Source organism: Phalacrocorax carbo, chromosome 2 (assembly GCF_963921805.1).
Source record: "Phalacrocorax carbo chromosome 2, bPhaCar2.1, whole genome shotgun sequence".
Taxonomy (NCBI): Eukaryota; Metazoa; Chordata; class Aves; order Suliformes; family Phalacrocoracidae; genus Phalacrocorax; species Phalacrocorax carbo.
Window position 1 is genome coordinate 19,757,526 of NC_087514.1, and position 17,507 is coordinate 19,775,032.

Below are 17,507 nucleotides of genomic sequence, written 5' to 3' on the forward strand. Positions count from 1 at the left end.
CCAAATTAGAATATTTCATCTGAAGGATATGTAATTTCAAGTTTACTTAAGAAGGAGACCAAAGGCTTTGCTAGTTGGCTGACTGAGCAGTGAGCTTAGCTGCTGAATAAAACTAGTCCTGGGCAGGAACAGTACATAGATTGTTTGCATGCATTTAAAAACTTTAGACTCTTTTGGTGAGGACTGGAAAAATTTTTCTGTAAAGAAGTTAATTCTGTCTCTGAAAATATGGATTTAAATCTCAGATTGATTGATTTAAATCTCATCCTGTGCTGAATGCCTTCACTCTGATCTATTTTAAAATATCTTTTGAATAAGGCATTATTTTGGATACTAAGTCATGAGAGCTTTCCTTCAGAGTAACAAACCATGTCCCTATTTAAAGAGAAGTATTCTTCCTTTTGATATTTGTATGTAATCTTCCTTGGCATTGCTGGGTTGTGCCTGTTCAGTGATAGGAGAATGGAGTAATAGCTCCTAAAAAATGCATTAGGCAGGTAAACAGTCACGTCTGATCGCATATCTTTTATTTGTCTCTGAGAACTTTGGGGCATTTGGCACAATGCACCTAAAATTAAAATCTGAAAATTCTTAATAATCCCCTTCACCAATCTAATAAAAACAGAAGTAGCATTCAGCCTAGCATTACATACACTGTTTGGTAAACTCATTTTTATATATTAAAGCCCATTTCCAATACAATTTCAGCAGAAAATATCAGCAACTTGCTTTCCTATGCAGTTGGTGGATGTAAAGTTAGCCCTTACTTTGAAAATAAAACTGCTCATATGTGTAGGTTGCTCTACAGAACTACCTCCCCAGCTACTCTTTTTTTACTTCCTACCACATTGTAAAAGGCAAGAAAATAAATAGGGTCTGAAAGTGGGTAGTGTTCAAAGATACTGAAAACATCTTTCTTAACATAGCCCTGATTCCATACTCTCTTACACTGTTTTCACACAATGTGAACCAAATTGTATCTTCTTCTGATCTGTCTGTTCCATGCAGCTAGCTCAAAGAAAGTGAGCTCTAGCTGGTTTCAGCTGGACCATTTCCACAAGAAAAGCAGACTATCCCTGCAGGAAATAAAGCTGTTCTAATAAGCACTTATTTCACTTGCCAAAGGAAACAGCAGAAGCTTGTCTAGAGAATTTCTAGGTTTCATCTTTTCTCACCTGTTGTTGCAAGAGTGAGGTTAGAGCAGCTCCCAGACGATATGAAAGAAGGATAGGCTTCAGATAACTAGATTGTAAAAGAACTACAACTGCTCCCTAAGAGCACTGCTTCACACTAACCAAATGGGAGGATTCAACAGAGGATCTAGCCAGTACCATCATGTCATAGTTTAACCCCAGCCAGGAACTAAGACCCACACAGCTGCTCTCTCACTCCCCTCCAGTGGGATGGGGGAGAGAACTGGAAGAGTAAAAGTGAGGCAACTCATGGTTTGAGATAAAAACAATTTAACAGGTAAAGCAAAAGCCGCTCATGCAAGCAAAGCAAAACAAGGAATTCATTCACCACTTCCCATGGGCAGGCAGGTGCTCAGCCATCTCCAGGAAAGCAGGGCTCCATCTTGCAAAACAGTCACTTGGGAAGACAAATGCCATCAGTCCAAATGTCCTCCACTTCCTTCTTCCCCCAGCTTTATATGCTGACCATGACGCCATAGGGTGTGGGATAGCCCTTGGGTCAGTTGGGGTCAGCTGTCCCGGCTGTGTCCCCTCCCAGCTTCTTGTGCACCCCCAGCCCACTCGCTGGTGGGGTGTTGTGAGAGGCGAAAAAGCCCTTGACTCTGTGTAAGCCCTGCTCAGCAGTAACAAAAACATTACCAACACTATTTCCAGCACAAATCCAAACTATAGCCCCATACAAGCTACAATGGAAAAAAAATTAACTCTATCCCATTCAAAACCAGCACACACTGTCATTTTAAGGAAGTGACTTTTGATCTGTCAAGGGAATTGAGTTTATGATACAGATTATATCTGGTGTTAAATGCAATGGAGCTCAGGGCTCAATGGCTTGCACCGAGTCCAAAATTTTCAACAGACAAATGGTGAAATACTGGAACTGCCAAAATCCATTAATTTTAACCCTTGATATGATGTATTACTCACAAAGCTTGGATGCATATAAAAAAGATATATTATTGAAACCGACCACTTCCATGGAAAATACTGTATGGCAGATGTCAGCAAAGTCATGAATGGTGCTGACAACATGACCGGGACCCCATTATTCAGCGGTCACAGCACCAGAACAAAGGAAGGTTTAATAGAACTGTATGGTAACTTTCACCCAGTGCACAGTTAAATTGTGGAGAACCTTACACAAACTGTTAGAGGCATCAAAACAGAAATTAGTTAAAAAATTATTTTGCAGCATCATGAAAGGTTATTAAACATATTAGGCTCCATGCAACTTCTGGCTCGTCATGTCCCTGTGCTGCTGGAAACCGTGAAGAAGTCCCCAAAGAAAGTTTTCACTTGATATGTCCCACCTATCATACTATTACCTAACCTTTTCCCTCTATTCTACCGCATAAGGTCCAGGAGAGCCATTCCAATTTTACATTCCAAATACAGACCAATATATCAGATAAAAACACTTTAAAAATTTGGAAATAAAATGTGTCAGAAATCCCAGTAACTTACAATCATTTGATTTTGAAGCATTACTGTGAGAAGAGAATCAAGGCTATTCGGAAAGATAGGGACCAATTTTGGGACCCGCACATCCCAGCTTTTTCCTGTAGATCACAATAGTCCAGCTGGGAAAAGTGACAACACAATTGCCATAAAATCACAGCTTTCAACACGAGGAGTACAGAAGATCAGGAAAATATATTATAAAAGAGGTTTTTGTAACAGCTGGCTTTCTGCTAAAGCAAATTTTTCAACTCCCACAACAGACAGATTGAGTTGCAATTCATATTTCAGCATTCCAGTAAAAATTTTTCTGTACTGTCTCTTGAAATAATGAAATCTCTTTTTTTCAGTTATACCTGAATCATACCACTGGTGTGATGGAGCACTGGTAAAGACAATAGTGCAGAGAGATGTCACTATCATTCAGTTGTTACAGGTATTCCCGATACAACGAAGCAGCACCGGATAACCCCTTTGGTCTGAACCACACCTCTGAACCATGCAGATGGAGTTCTATCCATCATTACAAATTCCAAGTGCCAAACCGCCTTGGAAGTGTCCATGGCTCACTTCAGCAGCAGCACCTCACTGGCAGAGTAAGACCAAATCACTCTTTCTTTGTCCTGTTTATTAGTTTTTGCCACTACTCCAATGGCATAAGAGCCTGAGCGGGTTTGCCAAGGGAATGATACAATTATGAAAGCTCTTGCTTTGGTTCCTCATGTACAAATGAGCAGGAAAAACGAATAGGAGACCCTTTAGGAGCTCCCCAGAAAATGAAAAAATGTACCAGTAGTCCCCATTTCTTGTGTCTCTAGTGGCAGAAAAATAAATCCTCTATTTTTCAGCCTTCCTACTCATAAAACATTTTTCTCATTTCCTTGAAATGTTCCAGCTTTATTTTATTGCAACATTTGGAAATAATTTTCTGAACAGTTTTCTAAAAGTTCTTTTTTAAATGAAAATCTAAATTTACAACTAGCAGAGAGCCAGAACTCAGAAGTAAGAAACTATATCATGCCCAAATCTCCTGCCTAATTGTGGTGTTGTGAATTGACATTATGGAAGTTACGGACGCTACGGAAGTGTGCTGGTGATGAGCACGCAGAATGCATATTAAGTGCACAGAACTAATGGAGAGTGTAACCTTAACACATGGATTTCCTCTAGTGCTTTGAAGAAAACACTGTAGTTCAAACTCCTGATAATCAGACAAAAAAATTATCCTTGAAGTGACATAAATATACCTGTATACAGTCATTATTCGATAAAGGACACGGGTAAACAGGAAACTGAACCTGGCCTCTCAGTCTCATACACGTGCTGAAAATTATGCATGAGAGTATTTTCAGAACAAGTGATCTACAGTTTTAATGATGCTGTGAATTAGATACTCACTTTGACTAGACAAAATCAAAACTTTTAGTCAGGTTCTTAGAAACACCGGTGGACCTAGACTTTTAGGGGAAGTACCTGTCCATGGTAATGGGAGGGGCCTGTTTTCAGATCTCCCTTCTAACAAGAGAAAATTTGCCTGAAAAAGCCTTCCCGGCTGATGGAAAGAATGATACTGGAAAGACGGGTCTGAAAAGAGGTTGAGTGAGTAGTTTTATGACTGAACAATTATGGGTCTATTACACTCGGGCATCTTGCTGTTCTGAGGTACTTCTCATTGGTGGTCTTAATGAATTGGTCTTACTGATGGTCTTAATGAATTTTTTAATTATTACTTTTAATTAACTGCTGGCTTAAGAGCTTTCCATCAGAGGGACTGCACTTCTGAATGGCAATCCTGGACTAAAAATGTGCTATACTTGAAAGCTGGCTTTGTAACAGCAGTTGCTGCGAATTTCAATGGAAAATGAGTTCATATTTTTGTGAGTATTCACTTAAATTATTTTTCAATATGATCGCTTTAAAGAATAAAAAGTAGAATGTCTAAACAAGTAAGAAATTAGTTTTCTTTCTGACATACTTGAAATACAGAATTATAGAGCCAGAAGGGGTCTCAGGAGGTCACCTAACCTTTCGAGCCTGCCTTGGGAAAGGGAGCACCACACCTCCGCTATTCCTGACAGATCCTTGTCCAGTCAGTTCTTTGATGACCAGTGACAGAGACCAACATTCCCTCCCTGCTTCACCAAAACCTTCTAATGGCTACCCTATACGTCCTTCAACCCCATTACGTCCACACCTGTCCAACGCAGCCAAGCAGACCAGAGTATACCCTTCACCTTTGTGAGCAGCCTTTTATGTATCTGAAGACTGTTATAACGCCCATTCCCTTCCACCACAGCCATCCCACCCCACCTTTTCTCTTTGGGCCACGACTCCCAAACCCCACCCTGGCTGTTCTCCTCTGGATTCACTCCGATCGGTGAACACTTTGGCCAACAGGCACCTGGAGCAGATTTCTACGCCAGCAAGTGATGAGCAGAGAGATTGCTGTGGGTGTTGCAACACTGCAATACGGTAAATGTTCAGCTAATCTTCATGTAAAGTCAGGAAGATTGCCAGTACCCAAAAGATGAACCGTTATGAGACCTCAGTGAAACAGATGTGAGGAAGGTACATAACTGGAAGCGGTTGTGTGCAACAGGTGAAGGGGGATCAAAAGCCAGTGGTACGACATACAATGCTGGTGGCACGAGACACAAAGCCACATTTTTCATGCCACAGTTTTCCCCCTCCTGGCAGGCTCCACCGCACGGCAGGCAGCCGCCCGCCCTGGCAAGGAGTGAGCGGCGGCAGAAAACACAAATTCACAAAAGCGAATATTTTACATTTGTCAGAAATAACTGTTTCATAGGAGAAGTGGAAAAGTAGTAAGGAGGGTGAAGCTCACTTTTGCACCGTTTTACTGAGGAGCTACAAAGTCAGCACAGGATGGTGCCAAAGATATCCCAGAGTATTTTAGAAAACAGGCAGACTGCAGCTAGGTTAAAATAGGCTCTTTCACGTACATCGACTGGCCTTTACAATGACTGTCTTACTTGAGTGACTTCAGACTTGTGGTCGTGGGAGTAGCGTAAGTGGGGATGCATTAGCTATTTAGAAACGCGTTTGGTTTTACGTATGTTTAAGGGGTGGGGGGCGGCTTCAAAATCGCTCTGGGAACTTGCTTGGAGAAGTTTGCAGGGCTGGTCTGTCCCCGGAGGAAGCCCCTGGGCCCCCCTCCCGCCGCAGGCACCGCTCCCGCCGCCGCCGCGCTCCAGCGGGGCTCGGGCCGGGCGGGGAGGGGAGGGGCGGGACGGGGCGGGGGGGCGGCGGCGGCGCTCGGCCCCGCGGCGGGGAGGGCGGCGGCCCTCCCCGGCCCCGCAGCGCCCCCGCGGCCGCCTGCCCCCCGCAGCGCACGGCCCGCCATGGAGGGGCGCCGGCGCTGCCCACAGGCTGGGAGCCGGGGCGGCGGGCAGAGGCTGCGTGCGAGGGGGCGGCGGCGGGCGGCACAGCCGGGCGGCGGGCAGGTAAGGCGGGGCGGCGCAGCCGGGCTGGCCGGGGGGAGGCAGCCGCCACGAGGCGCCCGGTCCGCGGCGGCTGCCCCGGCGGCGGGGGGCGACCGGGGCGGGGGGGGTACCTCGGGCGGCGGCTCCGGGCGAAGTGCGGTGGCGGGGCTGCCGCGGGGCGAGCGCGGGAGGGCGGCCCGGGGCCGGGACCGGAGCCGCGGGGCGAGCAGGGGCTGCCGCGGGGCGGGCGCGGGGAGCGGCCGGGCGGGGACGCAGCCCCTGGGGATGCTGTCGGGGCGGCCCCTGGCTGCCCGGAGACCCGCTGAAGCCGGTGTTCCGTGCCGCGTTGTCCCGGCTGGTTTCCTCCACCCTCGCCCCAGCGGTTGGAGACGAAGGCTGACGCGGAGGGGCCGTCGCGGGCAGGTGGTGCCGGGCGCTGCCCGACGGCTGCCGGCGCAGGCAGCACGAGGTGAAGCCGTCTCAGGTAGCGTTGTTCCGTCTGTATCCTCACAGGTGCAGGCGGTGTTGTGCTGTTCAACACCCTGCCAGCCCTCCGTCTCAGATGGAGGCACCACTCGGAGAAGGTGGGGACGGTGAGGTGTCCCTGGGACGGTAGCCAAAGCGAAGTGATACATTTCTAGTCTGGCCCGGCCACCCCACCCCCCCCCCCCCCGGCAGGGCAGCCTTCTCTGCAGCTTTGTTGTGTTTTCCAACCAGGAGAGTGTGGGCTGCTGCTGGCAGCTACAGGATGAAGTCGCCTCCCTGCTGCATGTCTCTCTCTTCCCAAGCATCCCTGGAGGAACCAGGGAGTAGCACATCCCTGTGCTCCCTGGACTCCAGTGTTTTCTCCAGTGAGGAAGAGCAGGGGCCTCTGCTCCAGAAGGTCATTCCCTCCTTGGACTGCTTTACTATCAATGTAGGGGGCAGCCGCTTTGTGATGTCCCAGCAAACTTTGTCTTGCTACCCTGACACCCGTCTTGGCAAACTGGCCGTAGTGGTCTCTGCTGCCCGGGATGTTGCCTCTGGCCTCCTTGAGCTTTGTGATGATGCCAACCTCGTGGAGAATGAATATTTCTTTGACCGGAGCTCACAGGCATTTCACTACATCCTGAATTACTACCAGACAGGGAGACTGCATGTGATGGAGCAGCTTTGTGCACTCTCCTTCCTGCAAGAGATCCAGTACTGGGGTTTGGACGAGCTCAGCATCGATTCCTGCTGCAGAGACCGGTGAGTTTTAGGAAGACCTGGCACACAGGCTTGTGGGCTGGGTGAGCCCAGCGTTAACCTGTGTGTGGGGATGCTCAGGTGAGAGATCCAGCAGTGGGGGTAGGAGAGGTGCATTGGGAAAAGCGTGCTCAAAGCTGGATGAGTTCAGCCCTGAATCCTGCTCTAGAGGTGGATGGGTGTAGGAAATGGGAGGAGATGTGTTGGGTGAGGTCACTGTTGACATTTGCTGAGGGACAGGTTGGCAGCAGGGTCAAGACAGTGACACCCCAACAGGAGCAGGATCTGGCTTGTCCTGTACAGGTTTCAGACTGGCGCTGGAAGCTCAAAATGAAAGGGACAATGCCAGAGATAAAAAAAGGTCATGGAGGAGAGATGTCCTTTCAGTCACCCAGTTTGGGGTTATCCTAGTTTAGTGGGGTTGGATGTGGAGTCAGGCATGGTGCCGGGAGAGTTTGGAGCCTCCTTACCCTGCACTTGTCATTCTGGTGGATTTCCAGATCCAAGCTGGAGAGGCAGAAGGGGGGGTGGTCACCTGCCAGGCTGAGTGTGGGTGGCATGGCTCCAGGAAGAGCACTGATGGGAAGCATCGCACATGGATGTAGCAGCTTACAGGGAGGGGGCAGCAACAGCGGGAACATGGCTCACTGGAGACAAATTGTAACAGGCAGCTTAGGAATGAGGTGGGTTTCAAGTGAATCACCCCCAGGACGTTTCTGTTAATTCTATTTGCAGTTAATTTTACGCCATTTTTATTGTTACTGGTTTTTTTGTTAGTATTGAAGAAATTAATTCTCTAAAGAGTATAACTGATATTCATCTAAAGCAAAATTATTGCAAAAAACCAAAGAAGCAATCCTACCCCAAAAGGATACTGGAGTCATCCTACCCTAGCATGGTTCAGTTCTGCAACTGAGAGAGTTGGATCCTAGTTTTCATCCCTTTTTTTTCTTCCCTGGTAGGTGTAACGGAAAGCTCCTACTTCTTTGGTGGTATGAGGAGCTACAGACCTCTCTGGCATATGGAGAAGTAACTGTGTATGAAATGAAGGCAAAATTGCACAGCCCCTTTGTCTAAGGCTTGAGATTTGCAGCAGTCAAGAAATACAGATATGAAAGAAAATGATTTTTTTGTGTGTGTGTGCTTTAGGAATGTTTTTGTTTAATGAAATTGTTGTTACTCTAACAAAACACGCAACTATGCATTCACAATCTCTAAGTTTTACTCAACACAGGTGCACCTGTGTTGTGTGAGGACCCATATATTTAAAGAAAGTAACATGACTTGTCACCAGAGTGTATAGTGATCAGAACTTGGTCCATGGTCTTCATGGTCTTTATTATGCCTTCCCTTTTAGTATTGCAGACACACACCAATGTAATAGAAATGCAATATAATTAATAAAATTAAGCATAGTTTAGAAACAGAGGGTCTGGTTGTGCCAGGGTTGCTTACAAGAAGGCATGTTAGTCATGAAGCAGATCCTACTGTAGTCAACATGATCCATTTAAAGAGCATGCTATCAGAATAAAATTACTCCACACATACAAACTGTCATTGATGTGAAATGAGGGAATAGAAATATCAGGTCAACGGAAACATGCTGCAGGGCCTTAATTAATAAAATGATTAATGATATGCTTGACAGCAGGGTTTTCCGAGCTCATGTGAGGTATACTTTAATGTGTATTCTTATGCTTCATTTGGTAGAGGATAAGAAAAAACATACGTATATTGGTATTAAAAATCTTGGGGGGTGGGGGGGTGTTTCTGGGCAGGTACTTCAGGAGGAAGGAGCTGAGTGAAGCCTTAGACATCAAGAAAGATGCAGAAGAACTGGATGCCCAAGATGAGGAAGAGGACTTTTCTGGTAGCCTCTGTCCCAGTGTCAGACAGAAACTTTGGGAAGTTTTGGAAAAGCCTGGCTCCTCCGCAGCTGCAAGGACTTTCGGCACTCTCTCCATGGCTTTTGTTGTTGTGTCCATTGCCAACATGGCTTTGATTTCAGTAGAGCTAAGCTGGCTGGCACCACCGCTACTGGATGCCCTAGAGTACCTGTGCATCGCATGGTTCACTGTGGAGTTTGTTCTGAGGTTCCTGTGTGCACGGGATCGCTGTCGCTTCCTAAGGAGTGTGGCAAACATCATAGACCTCCTTGCTATCTTACCTTTCTACATCACCCTGCTGGTGGAGAGCCTGTGTGGTGGGGAGAGCTCCCAAGAACTAGAGAATGTGGGGCGCATTGTCCAGGTGCTGAGACTGCTCAGAGCCCTGCGGATGCTGAAGCTGGGAAGACATTCAACAGGTACTTTCAGCCATGGCAGTGGTACTCCTCAGTTTTGTTGCCTACAACAGGTGTTCCTGGGCACAGCCCCCCATTCTGTGTGCATTTCTGCCTAACCTTTTTACCCAATCTAATGTTAGCAGTAATGGCTTGTGAAATCTTACTTTTGGACATTGATAATTGAGTGGCAAGGCATCTTCTCCAATGTATTTCAGTTCTTCATCAAGCCAGTGTATACTGTTTGCACAGAATATTTACAAAAGCAGGCCCCAAAGTTGCATACTGTAAATCATCCACCAGTCATTCAAGATGTCATAAATTTACAAACTTATATTTGAGTTGATTTGGTTAGGGATGGAGCAAGAGAAAAAGCAGAGATCATTGACCCACAATTTTTGTATTATCAAAAGCCCATTCAAAGAGCTTGTATTGCCTGTCACAGTTTGGTTTGTTAAGGACTATATGCAAAGAAATATATAATGATTTTGCCTACAACATAGATCCTGAAAACACTGGGGTAAAGAATGTTTCAAGAAAACTGTTAAAACCAAATCATATCGGGCAGTGGGTTGAGGGGCTGTCTGTCCCTGCTGAACACACTGATATCTATGTGACAGGTGGAGCACAGCTCAGGGCTGTTTGCTGAGTGGACCTAGGTGCAGCTCAGAGCAGCAGTGTCAGGTTCAGTCAGCATTCACCCATCAGGTGGGGCCCTTGGTTTCCAGGCACTTCTGACAGGTCAGCAGAAGGATGGATGAACAGCAAGCAGGTGGAGGGTGAAAAGCATTTCTGAGAACACTTTAGTTCACTCTGAGTAATGAAGGGAAGGCATAAAAGGTAACATTTTCCAGACATTACAGAGGAAGCTGTAAATGATTGGAAGGTGTTGCATTTTCCCTTGCGTTTACCCCATTTTTATTACTACTTCATGGCATGTGTGTGCCTGGATAGATGAAAGAGTAAAAGCTGTAGTCCCGCCACACCCTCTCCATGCCATGATGTTGTCCAGTGCTTGGTGTTTTCAAAGTGATTTAATTATGTTCGCACTTAAATCATTGCTGAATATGGCACTGAATTTGACAGGAGAAATGTTCAGCCAACGCATGGAGCTTTGAAAACTCAGATCCTAATAGTAAATCATGGTCTCAGTCCCACAATACTAGCCTGTTCTGAAGATGGTGATGGTTGTTCTTACATAGCACTCAACATACCCTTCCAGGATTTCCTGCCACGGAGCAGGAATGGGTTGACACCTCTCTTTTTTGGAGAGCCATGTCCACCCTCTTTGTGAATTGGCCCTGCTCCAGCAGGCATTACAGTGTACTCGCAGCAGCAGAATGTGTCCCTTTATTTTTGTTCCCACTGAAGGCTGCTGAACCTGCCTGCCAATGGTAGGGAGTAGCTTTAATGCTACCGGGCGTAAGCATAGTGGTTTAGAAGTGTTTGCTCGCCTACTCTAATTTATGCCTATACTGATGCATAACTGTCCCTTAGAAAGCTTATAATGAAAGGAAGCTTGTAGTGATTCAGTCTGTCAATGAGTTTGTTTTGCTTCATTACAATTTTTGCAGGATTTAGTGGGTTTTTTTTGCAAGAAAGGCTGCTACTGACTTTTGATGGTAGCTGTAATGTGGATGCATTTCTCTCTAATTGTATTTTTAAAATAAGAACAAGATTTGAACTCATCAAGGCACTTTTGTGCTGATAACAAAATAGTGATCCAAAAGTATGTTGATTCTAGTTATAAAGTCCCCAGTTTATCACATTTTACTCTTTATAGAATGAATCCATGAAACTCAGTTCTAAAGTTCTTTCTGTCGGCTTGAAACCAGATGTTTCAGACACTTGTATAATAACTGTTAACTTCAGGTATATTAACTTTCAGGGATGGTCTACATTTTTTTGTCTATTTATTCTTAAATTCATTAAAATATTACCACAGTTTATATCACTGTATTGAGTGCCATTAAGAGTTTAGTAATTTCATGTTAGGTAGAAGTGAATTAATTATATATAAATCTAGTCTCCTAATCTGGAAGTGAGTTACCATCTTTCTACTAGAAGCAACGTACCAGTTTCAAGATACAAGAAACAACATACGTATCTACTTAAACCATCCAAAGCAGTGTAACTGTTGCTGTGCTTTCTTCTCCAGTAGGTCAGAGTTGCTGCCCACTTAGGCCCAGAACACTAAATCAAACATGTATAATTTAAATGTAGAAAGTCACTGTTTCGATCTTCTGTCAGAGGAGATACTGCTACTAAGACAAAACATAGCCTAATAAATCAAAACAAAAACACACACTTCCAGATCTGAAGCCCTGTTTCTGACCACTGGAGATATGTAGCAGAAGAGAGTTTTGTTAACGTGCTTCTGAACACATCCTTAACCACAGCAGCTAACGTAAGATGAACCCCATAAGTACTACACACAAAGACCATGCTCCTTGTACATACCTACGCAGTCCCGAAAAATCTCAGTGTTTAGGGATGGCACTCACGATTCTGCTCTCTTGCCCTGGATCTGGCAGGTTAAAGCTACCTTCCAGTGAAGCTTCTCTCTGACCCCTGCACTCTCAGACCAGGCAAAGCTCCAGGAACCCCTCACCTGCTTTGTGTGGCAAGAGGCGTGCAAGATCAGAAGAGATGAGAAAATTTGTGGCTGCAGGCAGGAACCCCTCTTTCACCAAGGAGGGGTGATCACAGTTGCAAGTAGGGCATCCTTGTAGCACTGTGCAGACCCATAGGAAAGCTGGGATCCCAACAGCAGCCTTGGTCTGCTCTTAGGGGCAGAAAGTAGTTAGGAGAAAACATAACATCAATTCTTTTTTGCACTTTATTTTTAAAGAAATGACAGATTATGCCTTTTTGTGGGGAAGGGACAGAAAAAGAAATGGAAGAATCATTTCTGCCCCTTTGAAAGCTGAACCCAGCTAAAAGGAGGGATGCGATGCCTAGAAACACTGGAGCTAGGCTGGAGTGTGTAAATTACTTATGCAAAGTGCTATACTGCATCAAGGAGTAACTGAAAAATCATTAGTACCTCTACCCAGAAAATGTACAAGTAGAAGGTTAGTCCCCTCTTATGAGATACCAAAATTATGGATTTGAGTGGCTGCAAGAATAAGGGAGAACTGAACCTGCATTTTTCACATTCTCTGATGCCCCTCAGCTCTTGGCTTCCTTCTGGGGCCACGTTTGGTGTGAAGCCTTGCTGGTCCTCCTCTGGGAAGTGCTTACAGATTGATTCCCTGAGAAGAAGTAGGATGTGAGCATCTTATTTCTGATGGCTATAGGCATATGTTTGAGAGAAGGCTGTAGCGTATGTCAGGATAAGATGCCTCTGGATACACAAAAAATTGAAACTTCAGCACTTTTAGCGCCAAAAATTTAGGATTATTTGAACACTTGTGTTAACAGAAGATCCCAAACATCAGTTTGTATTGCCAAGTCCCTTTGAGCAATAGAGAGATAGAACTTGACCTGCATGGCAGAAATGCCTCCCCTTCCTCCTGCTGGCCCCAGGGCTGAGGCTGCTCGCCTGCCCCATGCCAGCTCTGTTACAGCACCGCAGCACCTTCCAGCACGAGTACCCGAGCTGCTACAGCTCCTGACAAGGAGTTCTCATGGGAGGTCATAAGACTTGCTGAGGTGTCTGTGCTGAAACAGTCCTAGCTTGGCTGTGTGCTAAGGCTCGGAGAGATTTTAAAAAGTTACAATATAATATAGCAGAATATATTATTCTTTTGAATACTCCAACTGATTCCCAGTTAGGAATGAACTGTGGAGTCCAGTAAGTTGTCTGATTCATAGATTCATCTAAAAATGTTTTCTGATTTCAGCTGAAGTCATGAAGAGGTGGACAAGCATTGTTTCACTGATAATTCTGTCTAGTGATTATGTACCCTCACCAAATTAATTTTATTTTATTTTCATTTCGAGGTCCAAGCACTGTTGTAGTTTCTGGGTTGGTTTTGTTTGGGTTTGTTTTTTTGATTTTTGTTTGGTTGTTTTCTGGTTTTTTTGCTTGTTTGTTTGTTTGGGGTTGGCTTTTTTTTGCTTTGACTTTAACAAATTAAAGGTTTCTTTAGTTATTATTTTCCTTTAGATAAGCAAGATAATTCTTCAATACCTGTTTTTCTTTTTGATAACCGAGGCAGCTTCAGCTCTGCTTTTCCAGACACTGAGTCATTTCTGTTACACTCTTCTACACCTTCTGCAGTTTTTCAGTACCTTTGTTTTAGATGAGGATAATAGAACTAAGAATACTAAAAAAATTGCAGACTCCTCAGCAGTCAGAATAATTAACCATAGAAAAAATATTTCACTGAAAGTGTCATCGGTGAGATACAAAGAGGTAGCAGTCACTGCCCTGTTCCTCCTTATTTTGACCTGGTTTATGCAAGAGTTGCACTGGTTTTTTAGCTATAGTATTCTCAGGATCCATCATAAGGGGCAGACCCTTGCTTTTACAGTACTCATTTGTGCTTTGAGAAGTGCCACAGAGGTAATTTTAAATTGGAGTACCTTCTTCCTATGTCACCTGAAAGGACTTATTCTTCTATCTTGTTCAGTAGGAAGTTTTACAGGGCAATTGATGATAGTGTCTTCTCTGGAGGATGGGAGTTTGGTCTGGCTCCTTGCAATTGTCTCACGCAGATTTTACACTGCTTATCTTAGTGCATATCAAAATGTGGAGGCAGTCATATTAATAGATAAAATACTAACCTGATGTATCTTATTCCCCTTGTGTTGAAGATTTAAGCTATATCATTGCAATAAACATTCTAACCAACAGATTGTAGTTATAGTAATGTAAAAGCTGGATATGGGCAAGTCCTTAACTTGAGTTTGTAGAAAAAAAAAACATTGAAAAAGGAAACACTCCTTACAAACTCTAGTGTGTACTTCCACTGTTTGCTGTACATAAACAACAGCTTTAGAAACCATTAGATCCGAAGGGGAAAAGAAGGAACCCAAAGCAGGAAGAAATTTTAACATCTTGTAGTTTGAGGTTGAGGAAAGAAAATCAAATAGAATTGCTGTTACCCTATGAGTATATGAAGTCTGCAAGCAGAGGCAGAGCTCCAATAAGCTATTTTACTAACACTGGTTTAGATAGGAGCGTACCCCAAGAAGGGTAATTCATAAGCATTGTGTTTTTCTCATCTATTAAAGATAACATAGTACGTTTTTAAAGAACAGTATTAAAAAACTGTCCAAGATCACTTATGATTCAAATGATAATCGCAGTCTCTCATGTGTCTCAGCTGAGTTGGTACCCTGTTATCTTCCCTCTTTGTTTATGTGCAACATTTATCCGTTGCGCTATTATTGGATTTACTTTCCTGCTTGCTTTATCAGGCAGCCTAGCCTTGAGGCAGCAGCTTTAAAAGGAACGTGGGGGCTTATGGAGGGTGGTCAGCTGCACACAACTCCCTGTGAAGCTCACAGGCAATAGGACTGATGCAATACATCGGTGAATTAACAGGACAGTATCATGTTTGGATTGGGAGGGTTTGCTTATCTCCGGTTTTGGCACAAATGCAGCTGCTGCTGGAATACTGCATTTGTTTTGATGTCTGCACATAAAGATATTGATAGGTTTTCTGGGGGGAAAGAGGGGTCAAAGAGAGGCTATAAGAGCTATGAAAGGATAGAAAACAGTTCTTAGCAAAGAAAAAGTTACTGAGTGAACTGGGCTCTAAGCACCCACCTGGGAACAAAAATTTGGTAACTAAGTGTAGCTTTGCCCAAGAGAAAAATATGACAATGGCTAGAAAATAAGAACTTGGCACAATCAGGCTGGAAGTAGGGAGCAGGTGTTTTAGTGTGTTTTGTAATGGTTATTTAGATAACTTATTACAAATTGTGCTAGACCTTCTGTTATAGCCAATTACTAAATCAAGATCGGTTAGTTTTCCTAAATCATATGTGTACGTAGTTCAAACGATAAGTAATGAGGCAAACTTCTATGCTCTGTATTAAGGAAACAGAGATGATGTTGGTGGTTCAGTCTAACATTTTAATCTATTTCTTTAAATCATGTTTTCCCAGTAGTGTTTAGAGCAGCACCCACTTTTCTTAGGGCATGCTCACTAGCAGTCAAAGAAAAACATATGGCAGTCAGCTTTCAGATAAGAGAATTTTTGCAAAGTTATGATGGCAGCTACGTGAATCAGCCTACTGACAGCATTTCTTGTCTTTCAGGCTTGCGGTCTCTTGGGATGACTATCGCACAGTGCTACGAGGAGGTTGGCCTTCTGCTGCTTTTCCTCTCTGTAGGAATCTCTATATTTTCCACTGTGGAGTACTTCGTTGAGCAAGGCGTGCCAGGCACAACTTTCACAAGCGTACCTGGTGCTTGGTGGTGGGCAACAACTTCCATGACAACTGTTGGTTATGGTGACATTAGGCCAGACACTACCATCGGTAAGGTAGTGGCCTTTATGTGTATACTGTCAGGAATACTGGTTTTGGCTTTGCCAATAGCTATAATAAATGACCGTTTTTCTGCTTGTTACTTTACACTGAAGATAAAAGAAGCTGCTCTTCGGCAGCGTGAAGCTTTAAAGAAACTAATGAAGAACTCCTCCAGCGACTCTAATATCAATGTTAATTTGCGAGACATATATGCACGCAGTGTCATGGACATGTTACGGTTAAAAAGCAGAGAGAGAGCAAGTACAAGGAGCAGTGGAGCAGATGATTTTTGGTTTTGACTTTTAAGTTATTTAGCCTTGTATAGCAAATAGACTACTTTAAAAATGTAGTATTAAGCATCTCTTTTTTTATTATTCAACACATTGTGTATTTGCTTTCGCAGCTGGAGTTTTACTTTCTTGGACAGGCTGAGATAAATGCTGTATACAAAAGGCAGGATTCATAATATAGAATCTCTCAAGGGGCTCTGAAACCTGCTTCCAGAACTGGATCATGGTGGGTGAGAGGGGAAATAATGGGTCTATCAATCAAAGTAAAACAGTGATACAAACACTTGTCTATGAATCTTATGTCCTTGCTAATATATAGTAATAAAGTCTTAGCCAAAATTGCCATGGTGTTTTGGATTTTAAAGAACTATAAGATTTGTATTTGCTTTGGAAGAACAGAAGTTAAAGACATTAAGGAAATCTGAAAAGGGAATTCTAAGGGAGCGAAATGTTGAATAAATTTATTATGACATTCCTATAATGGTCTTCATCTTCACCCCCTTTCTTATCCCATCTTCTGCTCCATTTGCATGAAAAAGAGTTTACTATACCGGGGGGGGGGAATTTCCTCATTTGAAGAGAAGCAAAGGGCTACCAGATACATGGTGGGTATCAGGAGATAGGTGAACATACTAAGCAGATGCAAGATCTGCAGCAAAATAAAAAATAGTCATGAAATAGGTGCCATAATGTAGAGCATCCTCTGCAGTTGCTCTAGAATTTTTAGGAGCTGTCATGGTTTCAGCTGGGATAGAGTTAATTTTCTTCACTCTAGCTGGTATAGTGCTGTGCTTTGAAATTAGCATGGAAAAAAAACCTGTTGAGATAACACACAGATGTTTAGGCTGTTGCTGGGCAGCGCTGATACTAGTCAAGGACATGTCTAGCCTCCCATGCTCTGCTGGGTGCACAAGAAGCCGGGAGGGGAGGGGGCACAGCTAAGAGAGTGGATTCAGACTGACCAAAGGGATATTCCATATCATGTAACGTCATGCCCAGTGTGTTACCTGGGAGGGGCTGGCCGGGGGAGGGAGGGAGCAATCGCGGCTCGGGGACGGGCAGCGTCGGTCGGCGGGTGGTGAGCGGTTGTATCGTTCGTGTTTCTGCGTTTTTGTTCCCTGTTTCCCCTTTCCTTCCTTTTCCCTTTTATTATATTAACATTACTGTCATTATTATCATAATCATTTAT

General features: G+C 44.1%; 1 protein-coding gene across 1 annotated transcript; it reads left to right on the forward strand.

Moving 5' to 3' along the window:
- The first annotated feature begins 6,497 nt into the window (after positions 1-6,497).
- Positions 6,498-16,798, forward strand: KCNV1 (potassium voltage-gated channel modifier subfamily V member 1). Its single transcript, XM_064442211.1, has 3 exons — positions 6,498-7,324; positions 9,100-9,626; positions 15,816-16,798. The coding sequence occupies exons 1-3, from the start codon at positions 6,843-6,845 to the stop codon at positions 16,325-16,327; spliced, it is 1,521 nt and encodes a 506-aa protein (XP_064298281.1). The 5' UTR covers positions 6,498-6,842; the 3' UTR covers positions 16,328-16,798.
- The last annotated feature ends 709 nt before the right edge of the window (positions 16,799-17,507 follow it).